We start from the raw sequence: 15,916 nt of genomic DNA, 5'->3' as shown, positions 1-15,916 counted from the left end.
TGGCCTGGCCAGGCCCTTTAACTGCTCCATCACTCACCACATGCACTCTGGTACTTCTGTTTGACTTCCTTGCAGCTTCTGGGCAGAGATGGAGACAAAAACTTGGTCTCTTTCTCTAAATCCATATTGGCCCCAGCTGGAAAACATGCAGTTTTATCCTTGTTGCTGGTTTGACACAAAACCCAGCCTCTCCTTGTCACTAATCCCAAACTCATGTCCCCACTGTGACAGAGCCTCGCTGCCTGGGTTGAAAGGCCCTGTGGGAACCCAGAACCTCATCCACTGCGCCCAGCATCCAGCACAGGCTTACACATGCCTCCCTCCCTCGCACTGGGCACAGGCTCTGGGCATTCAGAGAAATCAAATATTTCCCCTAGAACTTATCTCGAGAGGGAGTTGCTGACCAGTCAACAGAAAACTGCATAGAGACGAAGGAATGATTAAACCCAGGAGAACAAAAGGACTGCGAGGTGAGAATTGAGAACAGAGAAGCCTGACTGGGGGTTAAGAGGTATCTGAAGTAGGATGTCTTAGTCACAGAGGCCTTCTAGTCCAGGTGACACCTTAGCTTATTCTGAGAGAATAAACATGATCTGTCATTAAGAGGAAAAAAAGAATTCAAAGCAGGAAGAACAAGATGTCCAGAGGCCTGGAGGAAAGAATGAAGCAAAGTCCAGGCATTATAGGAGTTTAGCTAAACAGAGGTAAATTCTATTTAGCTCAATGTGGCTAAAACATAGTCAATACTGAGACTCTGATCAGGAGATTCACAGAGGCAGAGAATGAAGAACCTTGTAAGCCAATCACAACCCTGCAAACTACTCTGAAAGTCTAGAGGAATGGAAACGATCACAAGCTTCAAGGTCAGAGGTATTCATGTGTAAGCAGCTCAATGCTTACAAGTGTCCTTGGATTTCACTTACCCTATCTGAGCCTCAGTTTCCTTATGCCTAAAATGAAGCTAATAGTGACTGTCTTTGTGAAAGTCACATAAGATAATATGTTTTTCTCTTTAAAAATAAATAACAATAAAGAGAATGCAGACTGTAAAATGCCATTAAGTTCTTCTTGTAAAGAGGAAGACTATGAACATTCTCTGGATATAAAGCAGGCATGCAGTTGCCATGGAAGTCCAAAGGCCATAGGAGTGGGAACAGGACACAGTTCTTACTGGAGTCCCCTCAGGGCCATGCAGAGGCAACAGAGCCTGGACCCATGCCATGCCTTAGCCACACTCTCACTGCGACAAGCCAAATCCCTCAACATACTAGAAATCAGCTCTCATCCTACATGCAAGGAAGCCTCTGCATCCCAAAGATATCCTCTCTGTCCCAGGGGAAATCAGAATCCCAGAGCAGCCCAGCCTAATTCTGTTTTCTTTGAACCCTATAAATGACCTGAGAGAACAGGCTATGGGCACAACTCACCTGCACTGCACCTTCTGGTGGCCACAATGAGAAACAGCAGGAAGCTAAATTGGGTCATTGTAATCTAAAGAAAAGCAAAATGAAGGTCACTGTCTTGACCACCATTCTCTCTGTATCCCCCTCCTGACTCCTACCTAGTCCTACAAAGACTCAGAGCCCCCTTACCTTTTTTTTTAAACTCCCACATCTCTGAAACCTAAACCAGACCTGAGATGAAACCAGGGTTACCCTAACTCACAGATAGCATCCTCTTCTCTCCACACCAGGCCAGGAGCTGAGAGCTTCCAGCTGAGTAGGGTCTGAGAACTTTCTCTGCAGAGGCTCCTGATGTTGAGTGAGGCTCTGATCTCTTTATGGAGGAACTCCAGTGGGGCACAGCCTAGCCTTCCAGCCCAACCCTCCCCTGGCACCATGCCCAGTGGAGGTGAGACTTCTGGCTGTTACAGGAAAAGTTCTTTATGCAGTGTTGGTTTGTAGAATTAGCAGGCTTTAAAGAACAAATATCAAAGGATGACTACTAGCATTGTTCCCAGGATAGGGATTCACTGATCTGTGTACTTTCAAAAAAGAAAATAGATGAGACTAACCAGGGCTGGTGTTGGTTTTGGTTTTGGTTCTTTGATACTTGTTTAGTTTAGGTCTAGATCAGTTATTGCACGTATTCAGCTACATAAGTAAATAGATCACCTCCTGAAATAAGAAATCTAGGAAGGGAATAGGCTCTGGGCTTCATTGACTCAGCAGCTTCACTATGACTTTAAGACCTTAGGCTCTTTCAGTCTCTCCACCTTCATCCTATGACTGACTTTGAGATGGTTACTGCTGTTTTAGGCATTATTTACAAGACAAGGGAGAGGAGATCATCTCTTCCTGTGCTTCTTTTTCAGGAAAGAGCAAGTGTTCCCAGAGAACCCCAGAATGCTTTTCCTTATCTCATTGGCCAGAAGTGGGCCCACACTGTGCTGGTTCAATAGAGCCTCCATAAGAAAATATCACAGATTAGGTGGAGTAAACAATGCGAATTTATTTTCTTGAGTTTCTTGGAGACTAGAAATCCAACATAAGCATGTCCGCAGGACTAGCTCCTTCTGAGGCCTCTGCTTGGCTGGGAGATAGCCACCTTCTCCCTGTCTTCACATGATCTTTTCCCCATGTACACACATCCCGTGTGTCTTCTTTTATGTCCAAACACCCTCTTATAAATATATTGGATTAGTGTCCATCCTAATTACTTCATTTTATTTATTTAAGAATTTTTTTGGTAGGATTGGGGTTTGAACTCAGGGTTTCACACTTGCAAAGTAGGCGCCCTATTATTTGAGCCACACTTCTGGTCCATTTTGCTCTGGTCTTTAAGATTAAGTTAAGTTGGGTGCCAGTGACTCATGCCTATAATCTTAGCTACTTGGGAGCTGAGATAGAGAGGATCATGGTTCAAGGCCAGCCCGGACAAATGGTTCTCGAGACCCCATATCCAAAATAACCAGAGCAACAATAAAAGAAATAGTCTCTAAACTAAAGAGACCACCCACAGAGTGGGAGAAAATATTCACCAGCTACACATCAGACAAAGGACTGATAACCAGAATAGATAGGGAACTTAAAAAACTAAACTCTCCCAAAATTAATGAACCAATAAAGAAATGGGCAAGTGAACTAAACAGAACTTTCTCAAAAGAAGAAATTCAAATGGTCAAAAAACACATGAAAAAATGCTCACCATCCCTAGCAATAAAGGAAATGCAAATTAAAACCACACTAAGATTCCACCTCACCCGTTAGAATGCAACACCACTAACAACAGTTGTTGGCAAGGATTCGGGGGAAAAAGGAACCCTCTTCCACTGCTGGTGGGAATGTAAACTAGTACAACCACTCTGGAAAAAAATTTGGAGGCTACTTAAAAAGCTAAACATTGATCTACCATTTGATCCAGCAATACCACTCTTGGGGATATACCCAAAAGACTGTGACACAGGTTACTCCAGAGGCACCTGCACACCCATGTTATTGCAGCACTATTCACAATAGCCAAGTTATGGAAACAGCCAAGATGCCCCACCACTGACAAATGGATTAAGAAAATGTGGTATCTATACACAATGGAATTTTATGCAGCCATGAAGAAGAACAAAATGTTATCATTCGCTGGTAAATGGATGGAATTGGAGAACATCATTCTGAGTGAGGTTAGCCTGGCCCAAAAGACCAAAACTCATATGTTCTCCCTCACATGTGGACATTAGATCAAGGGCAAACACAACAAGGGGATTGGACTTTGAGCACATGATAAAAGCGAGAGCACACAAGAGAGGTGTGAGGATAGGTAAGACACCTAAAAAACTAGATAGCATTTGTTGCCCTCAACGTAAAGAAACTAAAGCAGATACTTAAAGCAACTGAGACCAATAGGAGAAGGGGACCAGGAACTAGAGAAAAGGTTAGATCAAAAAGAATTAACCTAGAAGGTAACACACATGCACAGGAAATCAATGCGAGTCAACTCCCTGTATAGCTATTCTTATCTCAACTGGCAAAAACCCTTGGCCCTTCTTATTATTGCTTATGCTCTCTCTTCAACAAAATTAGAAATAAGGGCAAAATAGTTTCTGCCGGATAGTGAGGGGGTAGAGGGGGAGAGGGAGGGGGCAGGGGGCTAAGGGAGAGGGTGGGGAAGGAGGGAGAAATGACCCAAACATTGTATGCACATATGAATAAAATAAAAATAAAAATAAATAAATAAAATAACCAGAGCAAAATGGACTAGAATTATGCTCAAGCTGTAGAGCGCCTGCTTTGTAAGTGCAAAGTCCTGAGTTCAAACCCCAGTCACACACAAAAAAAATAATAAAGGACAGTATGATCTCACATAGGTATCAATATACTTTTTTCTTAAAAAATGAAAGATAGGAATGTAGAACAGTTCCTGTTGGTGGGGTTGAGTACTAGTTAGAGGGGGAGGGTGAACACAGAGGGTGATGAAAGGTGAATATGATCGATGTACTTTCTATACTTATATAAAAATAGAACAATGGAATCTGTTGAAATTGTTTTAAGTGGAGGAGAGAAGATGAGGAGGTGAATGAAGGGGGTGAATCCAACCCAGGTACAATGTAAGCATATATAGAAATGCCGCAATAAAACCCCTCTGTACAACTAATATATGATAATAATTTTTTAAAGGCAAGAAACGAGAACAAAAAAATAACATAAAAGAACTACAGCACTTCCTTAGTATGCACAAGGTTCTAGATTTGATCCCCAACATCACAAAAAGGAGGAGGAGGAAGAGGAGGATAAAAAATACATAAAACTGCTTTTGATGGAATGTTGCCTTTAGTGGACTTAGATTCATCCTCAAGGTTTGGGGGCTTAGCTCAAGTGGTAGAGCACTTTCCTAGATTCATCATCAACAGCCAGTCCATGTCCAAATAATTCAAAATGTACCTCAGGGAGAAAATGGACCGTATGTGTGTGCACTGGGAAGAAAGCCCCTCCCTCCTGGATCACCTCATTCCCAGCCATCTGCACCTCTAAGTGACTTGGTTATGCTTTACTGTTTCAAAAAAAGAAGGCTTTACTGTAAATTTTTTTAACGCACATATGGAAAATGACATGACATAAATACAGAGTTTAATGAATTACAAAAAGGTAAATACCTGTGTAATTATCATCCTAGTCAAGAAATAAAACCTTGTCAGCATCACAGGAGCTTCCCACATGCTCCCTCCAGATTACAAGCTCCACCCTTGTAATCATTAGCCCAGTTCTTATTGCAATCAGATCCTTGTGCCCATACCACATGATCAAAATTATTTTGGTTTTTGGTGGTACTGGGATTTAAACTCTGGGCCTCATACTTGCTAGGCAGGCGCTCTACAACTTGAGTCACTCCTCCAGTCAAAAATCCCATAATTTATAAAATGTCTCAACATCCAGTACTGCAAGGTCTCTCACCTATTCTTCAAAAATATCTTGGTTATCTTTAGCCTCTACATAAAACTTTTTATAATTTTTAGTAAGGATTTATTAAAACTTTTGAAATAAATGAATTACACACACATGACACACACAAACCCCTGGGATTTTTATTTCAATTACATTGATTCTGTTCTATAGACTATTTTGGAAATAATTGAGATCTTTAAAATAATGAATGTGGCATATTTTGTGTTTATTTGGATTTTTATTGCTTCCTCATAAAGACACCTTACCACTTTTCTGTAAAGATTTTGTGTATCTGACTTGCAGCACTAACTCTCTGTTAGCTCAGATTGGCCTTGATCTCACAACCTTCCTGTCTCAGCCTCCTGAGATTATTCAGTACTTAACTTTTTTTTTTTTTTTCAGTACTGGGGCTTGACCTCAGGGTCTACATCTTAAGCCACACCACCAGCCCTTTTTTATGAAGTTTTTTTTCGAGATAGGGTCTTGAGAACTGTTTGCCTGGGCTGGCTTCAAATTGCAGTCTTCCTGATCTCTGCTTCCTGAATAGCTAGGATTACAGGCGTGATCCACCAGCACTCAGAAGTATTTAACATTTTTGGTGATATTATAAATGCTACCTTTTCAAATTTCATCTTCTGTTCAATTTTTTGCATACAGAAATACAAATTATTTTTCACACACTTCTCTCTTATCCATCATGATCATTTATCTGTACATTATTTTGAATTTTCTGCATAACAATTGTATCATCTGAAAAATAATAACTATTCTTTCTTTCTTGTCACTCTCCATGCCTTTGTTTCTTTTCTCCTGTGTTACTGCACTGTGGTTACCTTCAGTATTATGTTGAACAGTAGAGAAGAAAATGAATATTGTCCTTTCCCATCACACAAGGAAAGAGTTCGGTATTGCATAATATGATGTTGCTGTATATTTTTTTATGAAGAACTCCAATAAAAACTCATTCTAGAGTGGTACTGGTCCCCAGACTGTATTTTGAAATCCCTGAATCAGTACACACTTCCTCTGATGTCTCAGTACCTGCTCCATCACTCCTGTTCCAGTGTCATTCCTTAGTTCCTTGAACATAACTGTTACACCCCTCTGGAATTCTTATCAGTAGAATGGATGATCTCCTCCTAGAATTGCTGTTAACATGCCATGTTGTCTTAGGGCGATGGCATGTCCGCTCCATTGTTTACAGGTCTTTCACAGCAGTTCTTAGGAAAGGGTTTATAAGATTCTATATTTATAAAACCAAAAGTACAAATATCATAATTGGTTCTGTTCATTATATACTGAATATTGATCTATCTTGCATTTTAGTGGACATTTTCTTTAAATATTTACCAACTTTTTAAGGCCTTCTAAAGCCACTTTTGAAACAAATAATGTTTATTTTGGCATTAAAATTTTGAAAGGATTCACTTTTTACTTATGTTAAAACTATACCATTTAACTGGCTGTTTATCATTGTATTACGACAATGTTCTTCAATATTTTGATATATGTGTTAACATGATAATATATAATGTACAATTTAAAAAAAAAGATTCTATATTTATTGAGATTGAGTCAATACTTCCTCGTAGTTCCAAATATATTAACAAGAGGGAAGAGAATTATAACTGGGTCTGATTCAATATTAAGATAAAATTTATACTTCTGCTGTCGGAGTGGCTTAAATGGTAGAGCACCTGCCTAGCAAGCATGAGGCCCTGAGCTCAAATGCCAGTATCACAAATATTATTTCTGATATTGAATGCACTTCATTCAGTGAATGAACTGATCTTTACTCATCCTAAGTGTGGGCTAGCAGAATGGGTCAAGTGGTAGAGTGCCTGCCTTGCAAGTGTGAAGTCCTGAGTTCAAACCCCAGTACTGACAAAAAAAGAAAGAGAGGACAGAGAGAAGGAAAGGGAGAGAGGGAAGGAGGAAGACACTGCAACAGAAACATAGGCCTTTCTCTCTACGAAAAAAAATTTATTGCTATAATAGATTCCAAGACACAAATGAACTCTACTTTGGTATGGAAACTGCTTTTTTTAAAAAAAAATCAAGAAGGCTCTGGGCACCAGTGGCTCATGCCTGTAATCCTAGATACTCAAGAGGCAGAGTTCAGGAGGATCACAGTTTGAAGCCAGCCTGGACAAATACTTCACGAGACCATGTCTCAAAATAACACTTCATAAAAAAAGGGCTGGTAGAATGGTTCAAGGTGTAGGCTCTGAGTTCAAGCCCCAGTACTGCCAAAAAATAAAAATAATAAAAATCAAGAAGGCTGAAGGACTGGCAGAGTGGCTCAAGTGGCAGAGCACCTGCCTAGCAAGCATGAGACCCTGACTTCAAACCCCAGTACCACAAAAAAAAAAAAAAAGAAAGAAAGAAAAAGAAGAAGAAGAGGGTGCAGTAGAAGAAGAGCACTGGCTTAGGCTGCATGAGGCCCTGTGTTCAATCCCCAGCACCTCCAATAAGTAAATAAATACTAAAATTGAAAAATCAAAAATAAGGCAGGAGGAAATAAGGTTATCTCACATAAAAGAAGGCTATATAAGAACTTGGGGGTTATATGTGATCACATATCACTTGAAGAACAGCAAGTTGGTAAGTAAAAGGACCCTTTGATGCCTCTCTTTCATTGGCACCCCATATGCACTCCGTCAACCCTACCTTCAAAATAACTCAGTCCCTCACACCTCCATTGCTCTCACCATAGTGTCACTAGCATCAACTGCCTATTACACTTGTCCCTCACTGCTCTCTGCTTAGCCAACTCCAATACATCCTCAACACAACAGCCAAAGCAATCTTGCTAACTCATGCTACTCTGCACTCAAACCTCTCCAAGGGCTTCCAGTCTTGCCCAGAAGACACACAAAACCCTACACAATCTGACCCCATATTACCTTTCTGACATCATCTACATCTGCTCCCTTCCTCACTCATTCAGCTTCAGATACACAAGCAAATATGCTCCCATTTTGAGGGCTTTGCATTTGCTGTTCCTTTTGCCTGATACATTGTACCCCAGATAACTTTGTAGCTCAGACCCTCTCAGTGTTATATTCAAAGTTGCCAACCACCACTCTTACCGCATCTAAGTCTCTTTTTCTCTATACCACTTACCAAAGCTTGCCATTCCATTTACTTCATTTGTATTCTGTATTTTTCAGTACTAGACCATGATCTCCAGGAAGAAAGAAACTGTTGCCTGTTTTGTTGCTTTTTCCCCAACATCTAGAATATAATTTAACCAGACACCCTTGTCCCCTCCCCCTTCTGGCTACTAAACAGACTGCTCTCCTTTTTTTGTTTCGTTTTATTTTGTTTTGTGGTATGGACTTTGAACACAGGGCCTACACCTTGAGCCACTCCACAGCCCTTTTCTTTTTATCTTTTTTTTTTTTTTGTGATGCAGTTTTTTGAGATATGATCTCTCAAACCATTTGCCCAGGCTGGCTTGGATCTCTGCCTCCTGAGTAGCTAGGATTACAGATGCGAGCCACCAGTGCTTGGCTCTTTCTAGCGGTGTTGGCCACTTTTGCTGAAAAAAACAAGTAGCAGTGACAGTAAAGAAGCTGCCCTGGCAGCAGGGCCACAGCAAGGCCAGTAAGCTGAGAAACCAGGATAAAACTGACCAGAGCAGTAGGAGCAGGCAGCGACTTATGACAGAGAAAGTAAAACTGATGGCAACTTGTGGGGATCAGCTGGCTGAGACCCCTCCCACCACAACAGCTGTAATACTGAAGGCCCCAAACCCTGTGTGGCCAACCTTAGCTGCCAGGGCCTTAGGCCTCAGCCTTGAGGCCCAAACTCCGTGCCCCTACCCTAGCTGCCAAAGGCCCAGGGCTGACTGCTGAAAGGAAAATGAAGAAGCAAGGGAGAAAGAGAGACCAAGAAAGAATCTGCAACCTCTACAACCAGCAGGTCTTTATTAGGGAGAGGAGGCCTGAGAGGGACCCTCGGCCATCAGAGTAACCCTCTGATGGGAGCAGGAGCACGCCTCTCTTACAGGCTGGGGATTTTAAGCATCCTGTGGTGGGAAGAGGGAGGTTGGAGGGGGATGGGCATTAGAAAAATGACTGCGAAGGGGGAATAGGGGAAGGTGCTAGACATTATCAGGAAGGTCATTGGGGCTGGACAGCTGGCCATACGTGTTGTTTTTCTCTGACTCTTTTATCAGAGATAGCCATGTTTGCATTGTTCCAGTGTTTCTCAATATTCCAGCATTCCAGGCTTTTTAATTATGTGTGTGTGTGTGTGTGTGTGTGTGTTTGATAAGGGGTGTCACCAGTCTTCTGCTACTTCCTGCTGGCCAGGGACAATGTAGGAGTTGTTGAGCCTGGAGAATTTTTAGAAGCATGATGGCTTTAAATTGCTCCCCTGTAGTAGCCCAAGAAATGGCACTAATACACTCCTGCAAAAATCTTTGGAGGATATAAATAAGACATGGTAGAAACATTAAAGCCAGACAAACAAGGATGAGAGGAACCACCAATGTAATGAGCCATGGGTACAAGGAGGAAAGGATATCAGTAAGCTGTTTTGCCTTATCTTTAAGGTTTTTTTACTCCATCTTTAACTATCCCAGATTTATTGGTAAAGAAACAACAATCCTCCCCTAAGAAGAGGCATAGCCTGCCTTTTTCAGCTGTGAGATCTAATCCCCTCCTATTTTGTAGGACCAGTGCTGCTAACGAGTCTATCTGATCCTGGATTGCAGAAATCTGTAAGGCAATATCATTAAGGCTTTCTTTTACAGCTGCGGATAGTTTTAAGAACTGGCTGATTTATACCCATAATCCTGGGCCTAGTAGTGGGCCCAGTGTCACTACTGGGTGGTGGGGGGAGGCCAATATCTCTTTTTGTGTGTATAAAGCTGACAACAGGGACAGAAATGATTTCTGAGTCAATAGTATAGGAGACAGGAGGAATTGGAAAAACAAGGGTATAAACTCCCATCCAGTTAGTAGGTAGACATGTGTGCGAGGGACCTGCACAGAAAGAAGATTCCTGCAGAGGGGGAGAGGCATCCCATTAATTCGAAAGAGAGGAGGGGTTCTAGCCGTCTGCATTTTGTTCTCTTTCATATGAGTGAAAGGAGATAGAGAGGGAGGCCATTAAAAGGGGTTGTAAGAGAGGGAAAGAAGCACTAGTGGGTGTGGAGGATTCCATGATAATTCAGTGGGTTGGTGGATAGAGGAAAAGCCAGGAGTGAGGTGTGAATAATGGTTTGTAGTCACTTTTGGAGAAGGGATTTGGGTGGAGTCCTGGGATATTAAAGACTAGCATGCCATTGAGGAGGAGTCTCCCATTACAGAAGTCTGTCTGACATGGCTGTAGTGAAGTTACCCTGGGAGGAGAGGATGAGAAGTAGCTAAATGAAATTTTATTGTCCTTTTTCTGTCTACCTATCAAAAGGCAGGTATGTTGGGGTTAACAATAAGGACAGCCATGTTAGGAGCAGACTCCCTCCCCCTTTGCAGGTGGCTTACTGGAAACTCCCCACCCAAGCCAAAGACTAACAAAGGGACAGTTGCTAACCTTCATCTCCCTGGATGAGTGTCAAGGACAGTTGGCCAGACAGTAACCTAGCTACAACTTATCTTTCTTGGTTGCCCAGCAACAGTATTCCTTAGTGACCTTTCTGGTACTTTTTTCATTAGCCCCTGTATCTATCCCAAGCCTGTGTGTGACAGTGGGCTCTAGCTCTCTTGCCGGGGACACCCTCCATAGGGCTCCTACCTGAGCAATAAACCCTGTGCTGGGTTTATTAGGAATCCAGATTCTAAAATATCCAGTTAGTCCTAGGAAAGAAAGGATGTCCCTTTTTGTCTTGGGGGAAGGAATTTAGAGTGTGGTAGGGGTGTTATGCTGGTTGTGTTTGATATGCCATCTACTCAACAACAGGGAAGGAGGCCTTTTTAAGGGGACCTGAATATTTGGTTAAAACTGATCTGGATGCCCCAGTATCAAGGAAGAAAGAAATATGTTTTCCCAATACCATCCCAGTTACCCATGGATCAATGGACTCACCAGTGGCAAGGGCTTTATGATCTGGGTCTTGTCATCTCCTAGTGGAAACATTCGTATTGGATCCTTAGTTGGGAGGCTACCAGGAATTTGAGGCTATATGCAAGGAAAAAGCTGTTTTTCCTGTGGATAGTCCATCCTGCAGTGTCCCCATTGTCCATGTTGTGGGCAAGGCCTTATTGGTGGATGTGAATTAAGGCAAGATTTTCCCCAGTGTCCCTTGTTTCTGCTTTGGAAGCAGGCCTCAGAAGACTGCTTTGGGGCGGTATGGGGTGTCTGGTTTCGGTTTTGGAGGATGAGGCCAGCATGTGGTATTTTGTGCAGGTATTTTTGTCCCTTAATTGTTTGGCTTCCTCATCCCTACTGTTAAAAACCTTAAAGGCTGTGTTTATTAAGATTTGTTGGGGGGTCTGGAAGCCCTCTTCAAGTTTTTGGAGCTTTCTTCAAATGTCTGGAGCTGACTGACTGATAAAGTGGAAATGTAAGAAAATACGGCCCTGTTGGGAGGTGGAGTTTAAATTAGTGTATTTAATCATTGCCTCCATGAGGCGATTAAGAAAGAGGGCAGGGTTTTCATCTGGATTTTGTGTGATTTCTTTGATCTTATCATAGTTGACTTGTTTACAGCTATTTTTGTCCAGGCCTGCCAGTAGGCAGGAAATCATATGATATTGGGACTTTGATCCTGGGTCGCCATCCTGATAGCTCCATTGAGGCTCAGTCTTAGATACTGCCTCAGCAGTGAGGGGTGGCTATTGGGAGGTAGTTGGTCAGCATATTGTTCCGCTGCCTTCCATACTCTGTCCTTTTCATCCTCTGTGAGGGTGTCATTAATAATGTTATAATGTCACCCCATGTGAGGGCATGGGCGCAAGTAAGATGAAAGAATTCCTTAAGGTATCTTGTTGGATTGTCTGAAAGGAGCCCAATCAATTTGGGAGATATCTAACATAGAAAAAGGGACATGGACTCTGACTGTTCCTTCTACTCCTGCCAAGTCTTGTAGGGGAGAACAGGGGTTGGAGGGGGGTGTGTAGATGTGGGTAGCTGTAGGAGTGTGGGAGCATGGGTTCAGATTAGGTGTGAGGAGGAGACAAAGGAAGGGAAGGGGCCTCAATTAAGGAAGGGTTTTCTAGGGGGAAGAAAGAGTCTTCCAGTTGGAGGGGGGCTGCAGTTTCAACAAAGGAAGGTTGGGACTTGAGATAACAGGAAGCCTGAAGATAAGGGGCTTTTACCATTTGCATTTCTCACAATAAAATTATCAAGATCTCAGAGAATATTGGGATCAAAAGTGCCAAATTCTGGCCATTTTGGAGAGTTATCTAGTCTATATTATGGCCAAATTTGTGTGGAAAAACAAGTGAGGTTTGTTTGTTTTAAATCACCCTTTATGCTAATTTTGTGAGGTTATGTAAGAGACAGCCCAGGGGTGAGAATGAGGGAAACTTAGAGCGGAGGAAGTTTTCTCTAGTGCATCTCCCAGAGAAAGCTTACAAAACTGGAAAAAATGAACCTGGGGCAGTAGACCAACATCTCTAACGTACATAGCCAGGGGCCAGACTTACTGGGCCAAATGCTGGAGGGAAATAGGGAGGGGAAGAGACAGGAACAGCAAAGGCAAGAATGGCAGGAGCCTGATACCGAGTCGCCAGGGAGTGCCAGACAGAGAGGCCAGGTCTTACCCATCTCTGTAGAAACTGGAGCCGGTATTGAGCCTGCAGAGCGAATTGGCGAAGGAGGTCGCAGAGGAATGGAAAGTTAGGGGCTTATGCATGACCAAAAGGTCAGGCCCCAGAGCAGTGTAGCTATTAGATAGAAAAAGCCAACTAACAATAACTTTTGGGCTCGAGTCCACTCAGAAGGGGCAGATCCCCTAATCCTATGCCCAAAAGATCTGTCAGTATGATGTGGAGGCTTAGCAGAAAGTATAATAGTAATAGAGTCATATAGAAGACAGTGAGGCGGGAAAGAAGGGAGACAAAGAGAGTTTTGGAGAGAGGTCGGGCAGTTTGGGGATGGAGATGGGCACCAGCTGTGTCCCCCTTGGGAGCTTAGACACCTCTTAGCCCTAGTGAAACTGTATAAGCCCTGGATCAGAGACCCTGTGGGGTGCACCATTGATCCTATAAGGATTGCCACAGAATGTCAGAATCTCAGGAGCCCAAGAAGGGAAACTCTCTCCAGGTTTCAGCAGCAAATGACAGGAAAATGGAGAGAGAGAGAGAGAGAGAGAGAGAGAGACAGACACAGAGAGAGAGACTGAGAAAGAATCTGTGACCTCTACAAGCAGCAGCTCTTTATTAGGGAGAGGAAAGAGGGACCCTGGCCATCAGAGTAACACTGAGAGGGGCAAGAGCACACCTCTCTTACAGGCTGGGGTTTTTAAGCATCCTGTGGTGGGAAAAGGGAGGTTGGAGGGGGATGGGTATTAGAAAAATGACTGCGAAGGGAGAGTGGGGGAAGGTGTTGGACATTATCGGGAAGGTCATTGGGGCTAGGCAGCCAGCCACATGTGTCGCTTTTCTCTGACTCTTATCAGAGATAACCATGTTTGCATTGTACCAGTGTTTCTCAATATTCCAGCAATTGCTGCTGCCTATTGTTATGCCCTGCACTGCTCGCTAACAACTGGAAGGACCCAGAATAACTGAAGGAGCTTCTCCTCACCTACACAAGATTTCTGTCTGGGTAGAGCAAAAGAACCCCAGCTGGTTTGTAACAGAAGCAGCCCTCACCAAACCCCAAATCTGCCAATGACTTGATCTTAAGACAGCCCAGCCTCCAGAACTGTGAAAATCTGTTTATAAGCTATTCAGTCCATGATATTTTGTTGTTGTTTTTTAAAAGAAACTCATCTGCATTCAACATCTTTTAAAGCAGAATGTGGCTTGGGCACAATATTTCTATTCCTACACATTGCTGAGAAACTTTTTAAATGGCTTGACGATGCACCTAGGGAAGTTTATACTTTTGTTCCTCTAAACAATACTTTTCTTTGTAAAACAAGCTCTGTGGAGAGTTCCTCCCCTCAAGTTGTTTCAGCTAGAGGACTCGTGCTGCAGACGTACAGAAGGTGGAAAATTTTAAAAGTGGATCCTGCAAGATGAAACAAGCCATTTGAACAAACATTTTTCTTTTATGCATCAAGATACAAATGAAGGGGAGATGGAGGACAAGTCCTTGGTCTCGCTGAAGAAAGAATTCAGGGGCAGACCTACGGAGAAGTCAGCGCCCTAACCCCCAGTCTTAGTATCCTTCTGGATAGGATTTAAAGAATATACTAATGATATGTGCATAACTGCAGTGTTTTCCAAGAAATGGAAGAGCATTTCCAAGAACAGAGAATGGGCAGTGGCTTACCTGATAAGGTATCCTTAGAACCAAGATGGCAATTTGAGGAGAGGTGCATGCATGAAATCACAGCTATAATGAGATGTAGACGAGACCTCTAGCTAACCTCTAGAGTTGGGAAAGTCCTTGTTGGGGTTGTTGCTAGGGACCATTGGCCACTATACCAAGAAGTGGCTTCAAACACAGTCAACCATTACTTCAGGACAACAGTAGAGCAGGATGTTTGATAAAATGTACCCGGATACAGTGATACACCTGTTCCCTGGTTTTGTATTATTATCATTCCCTTTCTACCTGCCTACCCCATAATAAGGCCATTTCAAAGACGAAAGATTTCATTGACAAAACACATGGCTTTATAGCTAAACAATTTAGACTACAAAGTCAACAGATTACATTACATTTTACACCAAACATTATCTCAACCTGTTAAAACAAACCAATGTAAAACTAGAAAAAGCATTACTAGCTCTGTCTTAGGCCTAAAGTATCACAGTATCACTTAAAAGTAGAAAGAAATCTTATCTTTCTCTTAAGCAGTTTATTATCATGCCAAATAGATTTTTTAAATACTAACAAAATTAAGAACCAAAAAAAAAAATTCCTGGAAAAGACACTATGAGAGGGAATGAAGGTAAAATATTGAACACCTGTACAACTCATTCTTCTGGTGAAACTTTATCTGCTTCTTCTAGATCATCATCTCCTTTGAGGGGCAGTATTTCTTTCTTTTTTTTTTTTTTTTGGCAGTACTGGGGTTTGAACTCAGAGCTTCACACTTGCTAGGCAGGCGCGCTACTCCTTGAGCCACTCTGCCAGCCCTTTTTTGTGAGATAGGATCCTGTGAACTATTTGCCCAGGCTGACCTCAAACTGCAATCCTCCTGATCACTATCTCCCAAGTTGTTAGGCATGAGCCACCAGTGGCCAGCCAAGGGGTAAGGCATTTCTTTAGTTACAGCAGCACTGGAGTCATCCTCATCAACATTTAAGCCAAGTTTGATCGTCCCATAGATCCTGTTAGCATGTGTCTGCGAATCTTCCAGACAAGCCAGAAGACAGGAATCAGTTTCATAAAGCAAGATGGTCAGACCCTTCAGACTTGGCATTCTTGTCAGCCTCTGTCTTTTGCCATAAGGTCTCTACAATGGAGTAATC

The 15,916-nt window shown here is 42.5% G+C and overlaps 1 protein-coding gene across 2 annotated transcripts in view; it reads right to left on the bottom strand.

Moving 5' to 3' along the window:
- Itln1 (intelectin 1) overlaps nucleotides 1-15,916 on the bottom strand; it is a 61,738-nt gene that overhangs the window by 15,631 nt on the left and 30,191 nt on the right. The window contains exons 1-3 of one of the 2 annotated variants that reach the window (XM_020174380.2): nucleotides 1,666-1,762; nucleotides 1,428-1,491; nucleotides 38-136 (exon numbers count right to left, since the gene is read on the bottom strand). The exons of the other annotated variant lie outside the window; for it this stretch is intronic. Of the exons in view, the coding sequence (XP_020029969.2) occupies nucleotides 38-136; nucleotides 1,428-1,491; nucleotides 1,666-1,674 (172 nt within the window). The 5' untranslated portion in view covers nucleotides 1,675-1,762. Of the gene's footprint in view, nucleotides 1-37; nucleotides 137-1,427; nucleotides 1,492-1,665; nucleotides 1,763-15,916 lie in introns of those variants that run through there. 2 annotated transcript variants of the gene reach the window in all.

Source organism: Castor canadensis, chromosome 11 (assembly GCF_047511655.1).
Source record: "Castor canadensis chromosome 11, mCasCan1.hap1v2, whole genome shotgun sequence".
Lineage (NCBI taxonomy): Eukaryota > Metazoa > Chordata > Mammalia > Rodentia > Castoridae > Castor > Castor canadensis.
Note: the sequence above shows the minus strand (reverse complement) of the source record. Positions and strands in the feature narration are given on the sequence as shown.